The sequence below is a fragment of the Schistocerca nitens genome, chromosome 8 (genome assembly GCF_023898315.1).
Source record: "Schistocerca nitens isolate TAMUIC-IGC-003100 chromosome 8, iqSchNite1.1, whole genome shotgun sequence".
Classification (NCBI taxonomy): domain Eukaryota; kingdom Metazoa; phylum Arthropoda; class Insecta; order Orthoptera; family Acrididae; genus Schistocerca; species Schistocerca nitens.
The window spans coordinates 384,721,522-384,742,529 of record NC_064621.1 but is presented as its reverse complement, the minus strand read 5'-3'; the positions used below and the strand labels follow the sequence as shown (position 1 = coordinate 384,742,529).

The 21,008-nt window shown below is 38.6% G+C and overlaps 1 protein-coding gene across 1 annotated transcript in view; it reads right to left on the bottom strand.

Annotated features, from left to right (window-relative positions):
* The window catches only part of LOC126198416 (probable E3 ubiquitin-protein ligase HERC1), a 747,204-nt gene that overhangs the window by 202,837 nt on the left and 523,359 nt on the right, over nucleotides 1–21,008 (bottom strand). Inside the window, exon 48 of the mRNA XM_049934719.1 lies at nucleotides 11,427–11,556. Coding sequence (XP_049790676.1) covers nucleotides 11,427–11,556 — 130 coding nt within the window. The remainder of the gene's footprint in view (nucleotides 1–11,426; nucleotides 11,557–21,008) is intronic.

Here is a 21,008-nt window from a genome sequence, read left to right as displayed (position 1 = left end):
ACTCTCAGCTTGCAGAGAGGACAGCACAACGGCTCCAGTGTTGGGTGCTTTTTCTCAGCTCCTACAATTATAGCATTACATGCAAACTCAAGAAACAACACACAAATGTTGATGCCTTCTCTCATCTCCCATTAGGGCCCAACCCAGCTTTTGACTGTCAGGAAATCTCCTATTTCTACACTGATGTGGAATAACAGCATACCCTGGACGGATTTCCCATTAGAGCTGCTCAGATTGCTACAGACATGTGCCACGACCCTGTTCTATGGTGTGTCATGCACTATGTGCCCCATGAGTTGCCCACTTATTTTTCGAAGTCTGCCAGTCCAGAATGCAGACTTGGACCTGTCTATCCTGTGCCTTCAGGTTCTGCGACTCTCCATCGTGGGCATTAGAGTATAATGTGGATGAAAGTCCTTGCAAGATTACATGCCTACTGGCTGTGACTGAACAAGGATGTGGAGGCAACAGTGCACAGCTGTTCCGCTTGTGCCCAGAACCAGGTTGTTCCTTACCAGACCTTCACCCCCTTGGCCCACACCATGTCCCCCTGCAACCACATTCATCTGGACTTTGGTAGCCCCTTTCTAGGTTCTATGTGGCTCACTGTTATGGACGCTTATTCTAATTACCATACATGGTCAGTATATCACCCACTACCACTGACACCATTCTCAATGCACTCTTCCAGATTCTGCCCAACGAAGGATTTTCCCAAACCATCGTTTCGGAAAGTGAGCCTCAATTCATGCTGAGAGATTTTGAACAGTTCTGTATGTCCAAAGGCATCAAGCACCTGTTTAGTGCACCATTTCATCTGTCCTCCAACAGTGAAGTGGAACAGACTGTACAAAGTTTAAGCAACAAATGTTACAGGAAGTAAGCACTTCCACCACAATCGCCACTGTTGTGCTCACCACATTTCTGAGCACCTACAGGTCTACCTGTAGACCAGCAAAGCTCCTTCATGGATGGTAGATGCATACTCTCCTCCATTTCCTGGCCCCACAGCCCCAGGAGATCTGATCTGGCACACCAGATGCTGCCTGCAGGGATCAGCAGTATAGACATGCTCGTGCTTGGCGAAACCCACGTGGATGCTGGCTACAATGGTTACCACCTGTAGGCAACACCTTATGTCAGTTGACACTACAAGAGGCTTGTGGCACCATCACACCAATCAACTCTGTCCACGCTAATCGACTGCACCACCATCAGTGGCTCAGTTTGACCTGAAATGCCAACCTTTGTCGATCCCCCACATGCATGGGCTGAACTTGCACTTCAGGGAACCAATGGTGGCTCCCATAGAGGCATGAATGCAGGTGGCATCCTAACTGCAACCTCTGTTTCCATGGCTATTGTCTCCCCACCATGATGCCTCAGTATGTTGTCAGACACACTGCGTCCTTCCCTACAGCAAGTGGGGCTTTTCTGCCAGATCATATCCACAAGCATAGTTTCGGCTGCTTCTGGCCCTGTGTACTCAATTCAGAGGGAAGGAATCTGAACATCCCAGTCCAGCGAGTTTGAAAGCCTGCCTGAAAGCATGGGCTTCAATGATGGCCAATAGATGGCACTGTTCTAACCTGCAAGTGCTCATGTCACCGCTACAGTGTTGGTGACACAAACACACCCATCCTGCCAGCCTATCAATGTCTGCAGCTACCCATTAAAACCAGCAGTGCAGTTGCTCCATCAGTGAACTCTGATTCCATCGTGCTGCTATACTGATCTCGCTATACATCATTGTTTTGCTTCCGAATTCACTGCATCTTAGGTTTTCAATCTCAGTTTACTCATTGGGCTTGTTATTCCAACGTGTCCTCTTTACTGTTTGTCTTTCTCTTGATGTTGTCCACCTGTTTGTTTACTCTCTGGTGGCTTGCTGCTGATGCCATTGACCAGTCTCTGCAGTTTCTCAAAACATTCCTGTCTGTTTGATTCTGATCACTACACCTAAAGTATTTAAACCAGTAAAACATTGGTGAGATTAGTAACACAAAACTAATATGGAGGCTTAGAACACACAAAAAGTTGCAGTTACACAAAATTGTTGTAGAGTAACAGTAAACAGTTTATTCATATCAAATCATGTATCTAAACTGCTATCAAGATAACAATACTACAAGAGGTGCCTAATACAGAGTTTAGTATTATACTGCCTTTATTGAGACAAAAATATCAAGCACTTCAAAAGTTCATATGAGATGTATGTAGTCTGCTGGGAATAAGCTAATTTTTCTTCAAATACCACGATTTACACTGCTGGCCATTAAAATGGGAAGACCAATAAGGAAAGCAAATGACTATTTTTTTCTTATTCTGCATACACAGTACAGTAGGAAGAACATATAATTAAATTTAAGTATAATTTGAGGGCATACTGGGTGCAAAAGTAAGTACCTATGCTAGCAAAAACACTTCATAATGACTCAAACTGAACTTTGATGACAGATATGAATATGTTGTTCCACACTACTTCAATTAAAAGCCAGAGCTCACAATCATAGCTGCTGTTGAGTGGTTGCAAGCCAGCTTCTTGGCAACTCATCACTCCAAGTTTTCAGTGAGTGAGAGACCCATAGACTTCACCAGCCACAGCAATAGTTAAGTACTTTCTGAATTGAGGTAGGTCAGGACAGCATGGGAAACTTGAGTACTTTCATTGTCAAGATTGGGTATAAACTTATAAGCAGATGCTTTCATTGATGATTAACCACATTTAGAGACAACGTAAGTCACTGGTACGCAAGTTCCCCAATCAAACTATCATCTCTGGAGGAGATTTTATTCATCCAATAACCAATTAGCGAAATTACAACTTTGTACGTGATTGCCATGACAGGATCCCCAGCAAAACATTACTAAATGTGTTCTCAAATAAATACTTAAAACAAATTGTTTGGAAGCCCACTCACGATGGAAATATATTGGATTACTAACAACAAACATACCTGACCTCTTTTAGGATGTCCACACAGTACCTCGTACCAGTGACCATGAGGCAGTTGCAGCAACAATGATTACCAAATTACAAAGGGTAACTACAAAGTAGGAGGAGCTATATGGTCAGGAAATTAGATAAACAGGCAGTAGTGTCATATCTTAATAGGGAATTCAAAACATTTAGCTTTGTAGAGGAGCAAATAGAAGAAGTCTATCAAGTTAAGAACAAAAAGTTGACCATGCACTTGAAGGACATGTTCTTAGCAGAACAGTTCATGGTATAAATCAATGTAAAGAATCTTCTCAACAAATGGGGACTACTAAATAATAAGTGTAAAACAAAGCATTAGGCAATAGATAGGGATATGCTGCATGAAACTTTTTTGGCTATCAAGAGAGCAATGTGTAAACCCTAAAGTGACTACAGTTGCAGAAAATTGTCAAAATATCTCTCACAAAACCCAAAGAAACTCTGGTTACATTGTTAAAGGCTGATAGCGGTATCAAAGTTAACGTCCAACACTCATGGATGAGGTAGGGACTGAAATTAAGGGCAGCAAAGTGAAAGCAGCAATGCTGAACTCCATTCTGAAAAGTTCCTTTACAAATCAAGATTTAGGGGCAGGGGCATTTTGACTGTTACAAAAGAGCAAAGATGAGTGATATAGGTATTAGTGGCAGTCGAGTTGAGAAAGAAATCGATAAAATTGAACAAAGCTTCAGCATCCAAAGGAATCCTTATCAGACACTGTAGCATATTTTTAGTTGAGTTAGCCCTTCTTTTAACTATAACCTACTGCAGATACCTTGAACAAAAAACTACACTCAGTGGATATAGGAAAGCAGTCGTGCCTGGGTAGCCCAGATGGTACAGCACTTGCCCATGAAAGGCAAAGGTCCCAACTTTAAGTCTCGATCTAGCACAGTTTTAATCCACCAGGAAGTTTCATATCAGTGCAGATTCCACTGCAGAATGGAAATTTCATTCTGCAAACATCCCCCAGCCTGTGGCTAAGACATGTCTCCGCAATAATCTTTCTTCCAGGAGAGCTAGTTCTGCAAGGTCTGCAGGAGAGCTTCTGTGAAGTTTGGAAGGTAGAAGATGAGGTACTGGCAGAATTAAAGCTGTGAGGATGGGTCATGAGTCATGCTTGGGTAGCTCAGATGGTAGAGCACTTGCCTGCAACAAGCAAGGGTCCTGAGTTCAAGTCTTGGTCTGGCACACAGTTTGAATGAAGTTTCACATCAGTGCACTCTCCACTGCAGAGTGGAAATTTCATTCTGGAGCCTCTGTTATTTACAAATGATGCTATTATTTATAATGAATTACCGTTCGAAAGACCTGCACAAATATCCAGTCAGATCTTGATAAGATTTCAAAGTGGTGCAAAATTTTGCTATTTGCTTTAAATGTTCAAGAATGTAAAGTTGTGCACTTCACTTCACAATTATTCTTAGCTAAAACAGGTGGCAGACTCTGGTTCATTAATAGAATACTATGGAGATGCAATCAATAGAGGAGATTGCTTACAAATCACTTGTGCAAGCTATCCTAGAATATTGATGAAGTGTGTGGAACCCATACCAAACAGGACTAACTGGGGATATTTGATGTTTACAGAGAAGGGCAGCATGAATGGTCACAGGTTTGCATGACCCAGGGTGAGTGCCATGAAGATGGTGGAAGAACTGATCTGGCAGAAAGTTGAAGATAGATGCAAACTACCCTGAGAAAGGCTACTTTCGAAGTTCGAAGAACTAGCTTTAAATTATGAATCTAGGAATATACAACAACTCCCTACATATTGCTCCCCTATGGAACACGAGGATAAGACTAATTACACACGAATACGTACCTGATGATGGTGTATTATCTTGTATGGCTGAGAAAACAATGTGTCTGTTATTTTCGGCACTAACCATATAGGGCTGCTAAACCATTGAAGGGCTGTGTGCAGCCATCCTGAAGCAAGGCACACGTGGGGAGAGCGGTAGTGGTGGGGGTTGTGGGCAGGCACTGTAGGGGAAATGTCAAGTGCTGGAGGGGAAGAGCTGTACTAAACCAAAGCCTACGCTCACTTTTTTTTGTAAATATTGAGTGGGGTCCATCGATGCCCACATACGTTGACCATTCAAAAGGATCTGTCACCTCTGTATTGGTTAGTACCTAAAAAGAATACTGCTGAAAATGCTAAGTTTCAGAGAAGCACCATGAGTGGCGAATTTTGTGTAAAACCTACGCATTTCTCTTGTTGTCATGTTAAAATTTGCTTCTTTTGCCGAAACACAGTGAAGTCTACACAGAATCACCTCAGTAACATATTGTGCATATGCAGTTGCAAGAGAATTCTGAAACAGTTGTTTATTAAGTTTATCAAGTTAGGAACTGAGAAAATGAAATGTCAGTATTTTATGAAGAAGCACATCCTTGGTACAAAATAAACATGTAATGTCTACACTTAAATTGTTCTAAAACATGTAGCATTTCTCGTTTGACCAGTTGCCAATGGCGTAGACGCTGATGACCTTGATGTTGAGCGCCCATAAGCCCCCTCAATGGCATAGAAAAATTATATTCTTTCATTGAAAAAGTCTGTAGATTGTGGAATAACGAGGTAGATAATGAAGTTTTGTACAGCAGTCAAAATGGCAAAATACTCCCCTCTTTGCATGCTATCATATGCCAAAATCCTATTTCATATCTCAGACTGTTTATGTAATAAAAGGAATGTTGTGCATATTTCACTCTGACACAGCATGATCATAAAACATATTATGTAATATGCACCACATGCAAAATCACAGACTACCACTTCTCATTGCAAACTTTTTAAATTTTGCGCAGTGTGTTACTTCCAGATAAATATCACATTAGCTAAGACCATTAACAAAATGTTGGCCTCATCACCATGAACCTGACATATAAAGCTATAAGTAACGTAAAAGTGAATTTGTTTACCAAATAGTTTCAGGCAAATCATTTGAGAAAGATTGAAGCGTGTGCACCTTCATTCAGTCATCACCGACTGGTCAAAAGGTGGCAAACACTATCAGTTCCCTTTCTGCACAAACAAATGAACTTGCCCAGCACTTTGGATGAAAACTGCTCACTCCACATCAGCCACTGCAACCTGTGCAGACTCTACCAATATGAGCACCAACACTGAGGGACAATAAAATGTTGTCCCAGTAGGCCACAATCCTGCTGCTGTCAAATTCTGACTTATGCTGGCAGAGGTTTCTCCTTCTTACATAAGGCATAACATGACATTCTCACAAACAAACAATGTATTTCCTGAATGAGAAATCCACTGCTTCTTTCCTTATATAAGGAATGTAGATGGCATTACTCCTACCTACTTTGAGCAGTTCCACCAAAATGCTAATCACTTGTGTATCCAAGCATGCCAGTTTGATGTTTGTTGCAAGTTACCTTCAAGCTGTTGCAATTTTAATGGCTTGGATTGTATCTACAAGTCCTCATACAATTTCATCTGTATTGCCACAGGGAACAATACTGAGTTGCTTTCTTTATATTATTTATACATCAGATCCCGTAAGCACTTCCTACCCCTGGTACACAGTCTATTGTATATACAGGGCAGTGCCCAAAATATGTCACCATTTTGTTTTTGAATAAACACTCAGCTGTCACAAACCCAAAGGAAAATATACTACCACAGAAAGAACTCTGTGAAGAATAGTTCTAACCCAGCACATGCTCTACAGGTCCACCATTCTGATTCCTAACTTCCTTCACATGAAAACTGATGTTAGCAATATCCTTATGGCACGTCTTCCACAATTTCACTGGAAGCTTGAAGAATAAGGTATCCGAATTCCATTAAATCATATGGAAATTTCAGGGAAATTGCTTCTTTCAGGTACCTCCAAAGAAAGAAGTTACATGAGTTGATGTCTGGACTATTGGGTGGACCAAAATTGTCCATGATTGAGATGTCCTGGAAATCTGAGTGAAGCGACTCACATGTCAATACACTCATGTAAGGAACCCAAGACTGTTTGCAGTGGATTTGCTCCATCTTGCATGAACTATTACATACTGAAGGAAAACACAGTAGCAAGAAGCTGTGGAACAGAAGTTATTTTGGGGCATGCTTAAATAACACACATTATTCACAGTTTCTTCAAGGAAAAAAGGTCCAGTAACACTGTGACTGGATATAGTGACCCACACTGTAATCCTCGGAGCATGAAAATGTCATTCATGAAGCACTTGCGGATTTTCAGTAGCCCAAAACTGTATATTTTGTTTGTTAACTACTATATCCAAATGAAAATGCTCCTCATCTGAAAACCAAACGTTCTTCAGAATTTGTTTCCAACCTCCACCCAGCAGGCAAACAACAGTTTCTGCCATTTGTGTTTTGCAGTGAACTTCTGAGCAGAGGTCACCTTGTACAGGTACATTCAGAAGTCCCTTTGAAGTATCTGTTGAACGGAGCACCTGGATATGCCCAGTTGCGTTGCTGCCTTTCAGTACGATTTGCTGGGGCTTCTCTGTGGAACACCTCATACCATTTCAATATTCTCTGGTGAACAAACAGGCTTTAGCCAAGTACTTCCAATACTGATCCTTCTTGTACAAATTAATCACACATCCTGTGAATGGTTCTCTTGTAAGGGGCCCACCATGTGTTAAACTGTTGTCAAAACTGCCTCTGAGCCTCAACAGGACTTTTTGTTTCATGAAAAAGTAACAACTGCTGATCGTTGCTGCATTGTTACTCATCCACTGTAGGCCAGGTTGTACAGATTAGGCTCCCAGCTATGGTATCTCCAAATTTTACTGCTACTGTAGTTGAGATAATCAATGGGATACCTAGTGTGCTTCATAAATTATGTACAAAACAAATGTTGATACATTCCGTATGCCACTCTATAGGTGATGTCTACATTAAACAGTCTATCAGTCAAGCTGAAGATCAAGCATAGCAAGATTTAAACACACCAATGAAGAGCATTAATACATAGCTTTTCAACAATGGGCTATCAATGTTAGCACAGAAATAATTATATGAAACTTAATGGTAGATAAAAATATGTGCTGGATAGGGAATCAAATCTGTAACCTTGCCTTTCACAAACAATGCCCTGACCAACTGAGATAACACAAACAACTCACAGTGCAGCCGTGACAGCTTCAACTTGCCAGTAATACTTCCCTATTTTTAAGTTTCAAAACAGTGCATACTATGTACCAGAGTGAATATTTTATTTTGGAAAAAAAAACCATAATCATTTTACCAGCATTTCTTTCTCTACAATTGCTAGCCCAAGAAGGTATGCACATAAGTTTCATTGAAATGTGGAAAATGGTAGGGGTATTTGAGTAGCTGAAGTCATGGGGATGAGCCATGGGTTTTACATGGACACCTTAACTGGAACAAATATTGCTCATGAAGGTCAAAGTCCTGGGTTCAATTTCTGGTTCACCACACAGTTCTAACTTGCCAGGAAATTTGAAAACAGTGCATATGCAGAGTGAAAGATTCATTTCAGAAATAGTAATTTGTTCTACTTTCACAGCATTACACCTATGAATGATCTGTTAGTAAGAGGCATTAGTGAAGACTTTGAACAAGAGAAGATAGTCACTATACTTCCCTTACAGATAGTCGACCACAAATTGTCCACTATGTATAAAAAGATAGGATTGGTAACTATGTTAAGTCAAAGAAGAATTAACAGGCAGTTAAAATCATTATATGATACAGTATCATTTATCAGACTGATCTGCAGAGTTCAGCATTGCTTTAGTATTGGCCTACGACATCTCAAATAATGGCACATATAATGGAAGCAGAGAAATTTCAAGATCTTCCTGTTATGTATGAATTTTCCGTTATGCTATGAAAATATGTGGCAATATTATTTTGCAATTAATATAGGCAGATCAAAAATTAAAACTGAAAGTTGAGCAGATGTGAATTTCAGTGCTCACTGATCTCAGTAAGTCAACTTCATATCTATGGACAAATGCATTGCTACCATACAGTCAGCTGACTCAAAGCCCATAATGATAAATAGCAATGAGTGTTTTTAGTAAATCTGTTTCAAATTAAAACCGAGAAAAACCATCATGTAAAGGTGATTATGTTGTGATAAGTGATGTTAATCAATTCTTCCTCTCATGGAGCAAGTAAAAAACTGTGATGGAAGAATTCCTGCAATTATTGTGTACATTAAACATTCAATTAACATTAATGTCAGTTCTATCTTAAACCAGGACAACCCAAAAGTTCCTACTGAAATTACTGAATTAATATGGAGAGGCAATGCAACCACAGAAAGTAATGAGCCTGTGAGTCAATAGTTTTATTTCTATGTAAAACATCACTCCAAAAATCAGATGTGTTTTATTTAAATATGTTTTTATCTGCTGAATGACCTTTGATTTTACATACAGATCTTAAGAGATTTTTATATAATTTGTTGGAAGTGGAAGAGAGGCTGAAATGTATTAATACCTATGTAGAACAGAGACTGAACGACTATGAAGTTGGGAAAGGGGTGAGTTTTATATTCAACTTTAAAAACTGACAAAAGTCATAAATACAAATTTTATTTTAAGCAAACATTCTATTTGCACCATAACTATTCAACAGTGCATCAAGTGGACAATAATGAAAAATTATTGAACAATTTTGAAACAACTCTTTCATTGACCATTTTTTAAATTGTGTATTAGACTTTGAGCCACCACTATGCAGCAGATCTGAAATGGTAGACAAAGTGACATAAACACATACATCATCCAAGCCAATAAAATAAAATGCACAAGCAATTTAGTCATTGAAATAATCTATGACTTTATTTGTCAAGTTCCAAGAAATGCTTTATACCATTCAGTCTAATAGCAGCAGTCATGTTAGGTTTCTATGTATCACCGTTTGCAAAACAGTGAGGTAGATACCAAATACACAGGGTGTTCAGAAATTACAAACTTCTAAGATTTGTAGAGGGGAGTGTGTACATAATATTTTGAATACAAACCTATGTCTGGAAATGTACCGTTTCCATTCTACAATGGTTTCACTTCAGAAGTGATTGGGTCATCTGTCCTTCCACTCAAGCTAACTGGTCCTGCATATTTGATCTTCCTACAGAACGTACTGGATCCATTCTTGGAAGCTGTGCCACTGAAAGTCCATCAGGAAATGTGGTTTCGGTTTTATGGTGCACCATCTCACTTCTCATGTGTGGTTCGGAGACATCTCAACAGATGATATGGGGAAAGATGGAAAGGCCGAGGTGGTCCAACAGTGTAGCCATTGCAGTCGGCAGATTTAACTCATATGGACTACTTCTTGTGGTGAAATAATGAAAGTTTAATTTACAAGTCTTCTGTAAAGTCAGAGGAAGATTTGCTGGCATGAGTTCTGGGCACTACAGTAGAAATTGAAGTGACACGAGTTGGGATGGAGAGAGTGTACCAAAACATACTTCACACGTACATTGTCTGTAACAATGTTGGTGGTTGCCACATCGAGCTGCTGTTGCAATGCGTCAGTACTGTTCTGTATGTGCTGGGTTTTTTATTGTTTTGGAATATTGTAGATATGTAATGTTTAAGTGTTAATACAAACAAGTGTGCTTAAGTGATATATGGATGTTTCCTTATGTTTCGTTTCGATTTGTTACCTAGTAACTGTACTATGTCACACCTAATTCAGTTCCTCAATCAGAAGTGAACAAGTTAAACATCTGAACTGAAACTGTTGTATAATGGAAATGGTATGTTTCCAGACAAGGGTTTCTATTGAAAATATTATGTATTCACTCCCCTGTACAAGTCCTAGAAGTCTGTAATGGGAATTTCAGAACACCCTGTAATCTTCACTGATGCATACCTCCACAAGCAACACAAGGTGGCACCAGAAGTTTGTAGCTGCGGTTGACCTGTTGATGTCAACCACCAAATAAAAGCTGCATGCTGCATTTCTTTCAACCTTGCTGTGCATCACACACTTCCTCTCACTGGCCCTTCAGGTAGTTCTACTCAGCACTTTAGAACTCAAGTGGTGACTATGTACTTTTTTTGGATAATTCTTAAATCAATTAATGATAGTATTTACTATATTTGGACTAGTTTTACAAGAAATCAGTATACTTTGTATTGTGTTGAGCAACTTAAAACAAATTTTTTAGAAATAACTGTTGAAGCATTTCTTAATTCTCACACCACCCTGTTCATCAGTTTTGGAATTATTAGATTTTTGTCTTTTGCAAAAGCTATAACCTGTTCCCTCTGTCAATAGTCTTATAGCTATAATGCATCCACACTTTACTGGGTTTCTAAAGAAAAGTGCACATTTAAAATATGAACAGGGTTGAAAATGAGAAATCTCTTGAACTTTCAAGAAGAAATGGGGAAATAAAATCTGTTTTTAATCTGCTCAATTTGTCAGGGGATTCACATTATGTATCTGAAATATTTTAAGTTTTGAACCAACCTTTCACACTTTCAACAAGGGAAGAACCTCCATTTGATGACAAGAGACCAACCAGAGATTGAGTGACTGCAAAATTCGCTGATATTTCAACTCCAAGTGGCTGCTTCCTAAGAGCTGCACTTAATAGTTCCTGTAAACACAGAGAAGACAGTTGGCAACACATATTAAATATTATCACTTAACACATCAATGAAATGATAAGTGGTAGTCAAATGAAAATCAAACAGAGGTAAAAAAAAAAGGTAAGCAAGCTGTTTATTATTTCAAAAGTAATTGCCATAACTGTTAATACATTTATGTCACTGTGTGAAAAGGCAGTCAGTGACTTCATGGAAAATGTCTGCAGTTACCTATGGAACCTTGAGTTTACCGAGGCATGCACCTCTGGTCCTGTAGTACATTTTTTTTATATTTTGTTGAGTATGTGCTTGCTGTACACCAAAGATATCAATTCCCATCTGCCGACTGCATACATACAATGTGCTAGGAGTTCTGAAGTGCGCACCTGATCTTTTATGTTGTGGCTCTTGAGATGAAAGAAAAGAATTTGCTCTTTTGATTGTTAGCCATAGTGTGATATAGATGAAAAGTAAACTGCTCATCTGTGATACTATTCACAATAGCACCAAGCGAGGGAAAACCGTCGTTGTATTTTCTCCTAAATAAACTTCAAGGTGTGATTGTTGCTTGAACAACTTCTTATTACAATTATCTTGATCCATGTTCATAAGTACATGCAGTTTGGGGGTGGGAAGGATTATCAGAAGTGGATCAATGGATAGAACCTGTACTTTGGATCAAGCTCTTTTTGGGGAAATTTTCATTTAACTTCTTAAAATATACAACAATGGTCACTGGCCATTAACCAATGACAGTGCTGTGCCTTGCTCAACGTACAGTGCATGTATCAGCAACTTGCTTTAAATGAACAGAAATGTAAAAGTCTGAAGTCCACAAAATGCAGAAAAGTAGTACTCTATTACTACAATATCAGAGTTACAGTTGGAATCAGTCAACTCATATAAATACATGGATGTAACAATTTGTAGGGGTAAAAACAGAATGATCACAAAGACTCAATCACAGTGTGATGAAGGTAGCAGAATTCAGTTCATTTGCAGGACACTCGGAATATAATGACAATCTAAAAAGGAGACTGCTTCACAACACTTGTGCAATCCATCTTAAACTAACAGCCAAGCGAGTGGGGCCAACATCAAATAACACTAACATTTTCAAAGAAGGGTAGCATGAATGCTCACAAGGTTTGTTTGACTCACAGTAGAGAATCAAAGAAACAATGAAAAAACCTGAACTGGTACATACTCTGAAACAGATGACACTTATTGCACAAAAACTTACTTACAACATTTAAAGAACCAGTATTAAGTGTAGAATTTAGAAATACACTGCCTGTCACCCTGCAGAGATTTCAAAGACTTGATTACTCTAATTACAGCATGTTCAAAGACACACAATTATCCCATGATATCTGCTGACAAAGTTTCAAGAAGCGGTCTTAAGTGAAGAAACTGGAAATATATTTCAGTCCAATATTTATCATGCTTGCAGAGACTGTTAAGACAAGTTTACACTAATTACAGCATGCATACACATATTTATGCAGTCATTCTTCCTGCACTCCATATGTGACTGGAAGACACTCAATCCTCATTTCTCCAAAAGGTGGTTAGTGTTTAACGTCCCGTCGACAACGAGGTCATTAGAGACGGAGCGCAAGCTCGGGGTAGGGAAGGATTGGGAAGGAAATCGGCCGTGCCCTTTCAAAGGAACCATCCCGGCATTTGCCTGAAACGATTTAGGGAAATCACGGAAAACCTAAATCAGGATGGCCGGAGACGGGATTGAACCGTCGTCCTCCCGAATGCGAGTCCAGTGTGCTAACCACTGCGCCACCTCGCTCGGTCTCATTTCTCCAAAACCTCAATACCAGTGGTGGCTCATAGCTAAAATCAGTGGGGACTTTGCTCCAGAAAATTTTTAGTATTTCTTTTAAAACTGTGTAAAAGGAAACAAGAATGAAAATTTATTCAGAAACTTGATAAAATACAAGTTGTATAGGTTAAAATTTCAATAAAAATCTAATTAAGACCAAATCCATTTCGCTTTATTCTAAAGCATCTTCAGTGGTCATGTTCTTTTGTTGTTTACTTCACTCTTCCTGTTCTTCCACATATGTGTGTTAGATTTTAACACACAACACTTTCACTAACACAAAACATATTCACATTTTTGAGTGTTGTGGAGAACCACTGTCATCCCAACATATACATGGAAGAACAGGACGAATGATATAGACAAAAAAAACTAACTTCTAAAGGTGCTTTAGAATAAAACGTTTTTGGTCTTAATAAAGCTATAATTAAGTTGCAAAAGATGACATTAAACCTATACAATTCATGTATCTGTAACTGCACAATAAAGGGGCTGAAAAACAAAGAAGGCAACACATACTTGATAAAATCCTAAAACATCGAACTCCACAGATTAACTTACTGTAACCTAAACCACTACAGTTCAAGCATGATTGATTCATTTAAAAATGACAAGCATGACTGATTTATTTTAAAATGAAATCTATTCTTATTTTAATTTGTGCAAAAAGATTAATAATGTTTTCCCTTGATCTCTGTGTGATAAATCAGGATATTTTTCTTTGCTGAAATAGCTGCAAACACATCGAGTCTTTCCAAATTCATAGTCCATCTTATAAAAGCTTTTATTCTTTTTACTATCAAAAACCAGCATTCTGCCTATGATGTAGTCATGGGAACGGACCTGAGGATTTTTTTCACAGTTTTATTAAGGACATCATGTAGAACATTTTCCAAGATAAATTTCAGCAGCTCAATTAATTTCTAGTATTCATAAATATCAGACCTAAATAGAATACTTTTAGTTAAGTTTCAAGCCTGCTTTGCCAGTTATAGGATATGCTTCAGTGTCAGTAATCTCTCTTCTGCCGGAGAATTTCCCCCGTTTAATCCTTGTACCATTGAAAATGTGAATGATACAACTATTAGCGTCAATGGTGTTGAGAAACAGCTGAAATAATCAAATTGAACAAAGCTCCAGGGCCCGATGGTATCCCTATCAGATTCTATACTGAATATGCAGCTGAGTTAGCCCCACTTCTGACTATAATCTATCATAGATCACTCAAACAAAAGACTGTGCCCAATAGTTGGAAGAATACCACAGGTCACACTCATCTATAAGAAGGGTAGTAGAAGTGACCCATAAAACTACCATCCAATGTCCTTGATACAAATTTGTTGTAGAATCTTAGAACATATTCTGAGCTCAGACATAATGAGGTTCAAACACGTGAAACGCAACTCACACATCTCTCACATGACATACTGGAAGCTTTGGTATCAAGGCAGTCAGGTAGATGCAGTATTTCTTAATTTTCGAAAAGTATTTTACTCAGTACCACACTTGTGCTGATTATTGAAAGTTCGATAACATGGGGTAACGTGTGAAATCTGTGACTGGACTGAGGACTTTTTGGTAGGGAGGACACAGCATGTTACCTCGGATAGAGTCATTGTCAGCTGTAGAAGTAACTTCAGATGTGTCCCACAGAAGTGTGTTGGGACCCTTTCTGTTTATGTTGTATACTAATAATCTTGCAGAGAATATTAATCGTAACCTTGGACTTTTTGCAGATGATACAGTTACCTATAATGAAGTACTGTCTGAAACAAGCTGCATAAGTTTTCAGTCAGATCTTAATAACATTTTAAAATGGTGCAAAAATTGGCAATGTCAACTTGCTTCAAATGTTCACAAATGTAGAACTGTGCACTTCACAAAATGAAAAGATGTATCCTATGATAATAACACCAATGACTCACAGTTGGAACTGGCCAACTCATACAAATACCTTGGTGTAACGCTCTGTAGGGATGTGAAATGGAAAGATCACCAGGCTTAGTTATGGGTAAAGATCACTCATGTGAGCCATTCTGGAAGATTGCTCAAGTGTGTGGAATTCGTACCAAATAAGACTAACAGGGGACATTGAATGTATACAGAGAAGGGCGGCACGAATGGTCACAGGTTTGTTTGACTTATGGGAGAGTGTTGCAGTGATACTGAAGAAACTGAACTGGCATACTCTTGAATATACATGTAAACCATACTGAGAAAGTCTACTAAGGCTGTGTCCTACATGAGCAACACAAGCGAGCGACTCCTGAATACGCGACACTCCAGCGACAAGCAGTAACACTGGGCAAAAACCTTGGGTGTCCTGCGTGCGAGCGACCATGTCGCACTACAAGATGGCTGCTTAAGGGCCAACCAGCTATTTCTATAAAATGGCGCCCTTAACCTGTAGAATACTGCAGCTGGAGAGTAAGGCTACAGAATTAGGCATACTTAAGAAAATAAAGCAAAAAGGAACGCTGTGCATGAAATTTACAAAGGGAGGAATCTCCATGGAGAATTTCATAAGTGTCGTGAACTATGAAGATCACCAGACAAGTTCTTTGAATACACATGAATGAGCAGAGGAGCAATTGACTATCTCATCAATCAATTAAATAGGAATTTTTTTTTTTTTTATTACATGATCAAGAACTTTTAACAGCCAATAAATGTGGAGGAATGACGATTACATGACTAACTACGCTAAATGCAAACATAAACATACAGTTTGATACCAGTGAACTGTGGTGTAGGGGTAGCGTATACAGTTCTTAATTACAGCTAAAGGAGAGGTCCTGGGTTCGATTCCCAGACATTCTTATATTTTTACTGACTCAGTTATGATTCTGTATACTAAGTTTTATGTATACTGTTTACACTGCAACACTAAGTATATTTTTAAGGTCTTGCCAGAGAACTTGATCTTCACACTTATCACAATATATCACACACGTTTAATTCCTAATAAATTACAATGAACCATGAAATTTTACAGATATTTTATGAGGCGAACGTAATTTATCAGCAGTCAGTGCTAAAGCCAAGTGTTTCAATTACTCTAAATAGTCTGTTAAAGTAAAGCTTACAAAATTTTTGAAAAGAAAATCAAACGTTTTGTGTAATGATTTGTCTAAAAGTATGAAATAAAAAATATTAGGGAAACGTTTGGTGCACCTCTTTTCTGTTCATGATTTTGAGCATCATACAAAGGCACATAGAACGTTTTTCTGATCTACTTATTTCTTTTACACAGATCATTTCATAAAATATTTGACTGATTTCTTCCATCTTTCAATTTCAAGTTTTATTCAGAAAGCATGATCTTACTGACCCCTCGTTTGCGTTCCTAACATACTTGATTTGGAGGAAGCCTTTTTGACATTTAATTACCCCACCAATGTATCTTTTTATGCTCAAAATAGCTAGGTCTTGAACAGATGACATTTTTGACATTTCATTTACAGCAGCTTTTCGTGAAATATTTCAATTTTTCCTTAGCTTATTAATTAAGTTTTCATTCATTACCCTGATTACTTTCAAGCAGTTAAATATTTTCATGCCAAATTATACCTCATGCTGGTCACTTTGATATCCCGTTTACCTGTTTCTCTCCCTTTGTTTGGCTATGAAAATTTATACACAACCTCATAGTGTAAGTTATAGGGAGTTTTTTTTTCTCTGCTCACACATTTACAAAAGCGTATTGAATGTTAATCATATGATAAAATAGTCCTTTCTGTGTGCTGTCAGTTCCAAAATTTGTCTTTTCGATATCCTGAACCTTTTATGAGATACGACAATTTTTACGACCACTTGATTCCCGAAGCGCAGGAAAGGTTTGGATGTGCAGTGAGCGACCCGTCTGAGGATATAATAACCAATATTTCAAGAATGAAAAGAGATATCATCCCAGTCTCAACTTTAAATAAAATTTAGATATATTGGTTACATTTCATACGCAATAATGTATGGCCTTAAATGAACTATACAGAAAGTCTACATAATGTGATTTCACCTCTGTAGATTCTTAAAAATTTCGTGCAGCCATGTATTCAATTTCATGCGGCACAGTAACTATGACGAATAACGAAAATAAATTCTGACCTTTATCATTTAATGATATCAAGCTATAGGTTGCGGAAGAATCAAATATTTTCACTAAATAGTTTTCTTAAAATCGGATTTTAAGTATTTCATAGCTGCCATCACATCCACTCCACTGCTTTGCCAAGAAGACACGTGGCTGTCGCTCTGTGTCACACATGCTGCAGCGACAATATTCAAACACATTTGAATTCAAATGTCGCCAGTTGCAGCGGGACACAGGCAGCGACACAGATGTCGCTCATATAGGACACTTCCGTAATTACACCTGCGGTTGTGTTTTGTTGTCGCCTGAAGTTGTCACGCGCTGTCGCTCGCTTCTGTTGCTTACGTAGGACACGGCCTAACAAAGTTTCAAGAACTGGCTTGAAATGATGCCTCAGGAATATACTACAACCCACTATGTATTGCTCATATAGAGTTTGTGAGGATAAGATCAGAATAACTACAGCACACACAGAGGTATTCAAACAATCATTCTTCCCGCTCTCCACATGTGAATGGAATGGGAAGAAACATCAATAACTTGTACAATGGGACTTACCCTCTGCCATGCACTTTGCATTGGTTTGCAGAGCATGGATGTAGATCTAAATGTTTATTCTTGAAATCAGTGGAGCATTTCTTATTGAAAAATTTAGCAGCTGTAAGTGTTTAGTGGAAGAATATCTCCCCATTATATCAACACCTATAAGGTTACACACTACCTTAGTTTCTGCCATGAATGTCTTTGAACAATTCTCCCAGTACCTTAATTCTAAAATATCAATTTTGACATTTGTTATATTATTCATTATCTTTAAACACACTTATTTATAGAGATTGTATTTAGTTGTAAATTATTTCAATATGAGGCATAATCTAATGAAAAAGCCCCTCCTAAATCCTGAATTTATCATTATTCGAGTATTTTAAGATTCCTGTTTCTTCTGCAATGGTTGGATATGCATTTGATGTCTGAATTTTAGTAAGGCAGTTTTTTAAAGATTGTAAATTTTTGTGATCTCAGTTTATGGTCTGTATGTTTAAGTTCCATGTTGTAGAGGAAGGTTGTGTAACACCGATCTCCAAATGCTTCTTGAGAAGGACACACATTGTGTGATTTTGAGAAGACTGTAGGAAAAGTCAGAATTTGAGAGAAACGTATTCTTGCATTTTGAGTAATACTTCCAGTATTGCTCACTGTTAAATGCAACAAATATATTCCACATTGTTGTTGATTACTGGCTGAGACATTAGACTATCAAATGCCTCTTTTCTTAATTGCAATTTTTTCATGGAGAGAGAGTTGTGAAAATTTAAGTTGTTTAAGTGCACTTACAGTCACAGAACTTATTTCTTGAGAATGCACGGTGATGGTTGAGGTTTTCTTTAAAAGCAAAGAACCGAAAAAAAAAAGAATCAAATAGAATAGGTGAAAACCTTCAAGAATATGGTACACTGTTTTGAAGCATTAAAAATGTGGAGTAAATGAAAGCTTCCTTCCACAAGCACACCGGGGCGGGCACTTCAGGAGTGACAGTGTCCTCTGTCCTTCAAAGCCTCGCATGTCGATGCCTACAGTGCACAACAATCAAACACGTAACTCCTATACATAGATTATTTTCTCTCTTTTATAAACTGGAGGATAGCTACTGACATTACACTTAAGGATTATATATCGTACAAGTATAAAGAAAAAATTAAAAAAAAAGCATCTCATTATATTAAATGTTATTGATAATAAGTGGAAATAGGGGGTGCTGCAGTGCCACATTGCCTGTATGCAATCTGCCGCCACCACCACTGCTCACAACCTTCTCTCCCCATCCCCAATGTACCACCTTCCTGCACACTGACCTCCACATCTTTGATGGCTCCATCTACACCTCTGTCCAGACTATGCACACTAACCACCACTTCAATGGCTGTCACCACTTCCACACCAAAACATCACTCCCATATAGCCCGGTCAATCATGGACTGCATAACTGCAGTGACAGGGATTCCATTGTCCAAGAAGCTGGAGGTCTCACGAGGGCCTTCACGAACAGGTGCTGTCTCCCACACCTAGTCCACAAGCTGCCTCATCATCAACCAGTATCACCACAGACTGGAACAACTGAACTGTATCCTTCACAGTACCACCCTAGACTGGAACAACTGAACCATATTCTTCACCAGGGATTTGATCATCAATTGTCAAGCATGGAAATGGGGGACACCCAATCCAAGATCCTTTGTACCCTCCTAAAGGGTGGTCCAATCTTATGCCACTTTCAATACCAATCCCATGCCACACGTGTCTTATCACTGTGGAAGATACAGGAGTAAGACCTACCCCAATCCATCCACCCAGCACTTCCTGTTCCAGCCCATCCCACCACAGGGCCACTGTGAAAGCAGCCACGTCATTACCAACTCTGCTGCAATCGCTGCACAGTGTTTTATGTGTGACAACCAACTAGCTGTCCACCAGAATGAATGGCTACTACCAAACTGTGACTGAGAACTAAGTTGATCAACCAGTGACAGAACATGCAACTGATCACAACATTCTCTATTTCAATGGCTGCTTTACAACACAGGTCATCTGGATCCTTTCCACCAACCTCAGCTTTTCTGAACTAGGCAGATGTGAGTTATATTTGCAACATACCCTTCACTCTTGTAATCCTCCTGACCTCAGTCTCCATTGACCCACCATCCACACTCTCTACACAACAGTTGCCCCATCCTCTGGCTTAACCCCTTCACCCCCCCCCCCCTCCACACCACCTTTATTGTGTGCTGCACCTCACTACTGGTTCCAGTAACTGTTTATCATGTGCTTAGTCTGTGTACCTGCCACCCCTCCTTCCCAAAGTTCTAATCTATCACATTGAAGGATTTATATCCTGAAATCAAACAATTTCTCTTTCTCTTTTGTGTGTGCCTGTCAACAACTCTATGCTCCTGCAATTTTGCTATTTGTTTCCTTTCCTCCTAAATTATTTACATTATGCCAGAAGTTCCCTTACTTTATTTATACTGTTGTTCAGGCACAGTAAGGTGACGTGCATGACTAGAGAACTTGGATGGGTGATACAGTCTGACCAATGTTGGGTGTGTACCTACAGTTTAATGGAAAAATGGTTTATGATGGTGTAAAAGGGTGCTACAGATGATTCTTTATACCACATATGATAAGGTTATATTTCAATAAACACTTCTTGGCAGATGATGTATTCCTCACTTCTCCCACTTTCTACTATATTGGTTTATCTGAAGTGCTTTGTATCAAATTAATTTATTGTAACACAATACAAGGAAGAAAAACCACATAACTAATTTACATCAACATAATATACAGAAATAATGCATCATTTAGCTTTATTTGTGATGTGAGTATTTGAACATTAGTGTATGAGCCACAATAACAGTTTCAAATTTATACTCAGTGTTTTATCTGGAGTAGAGAGTGCTAACTTTCTCTCTTCTGCACCTCACATGAACACCTTGCACAATATTTATGTTATTTTCTGAAAAAGTATTCACAACAAA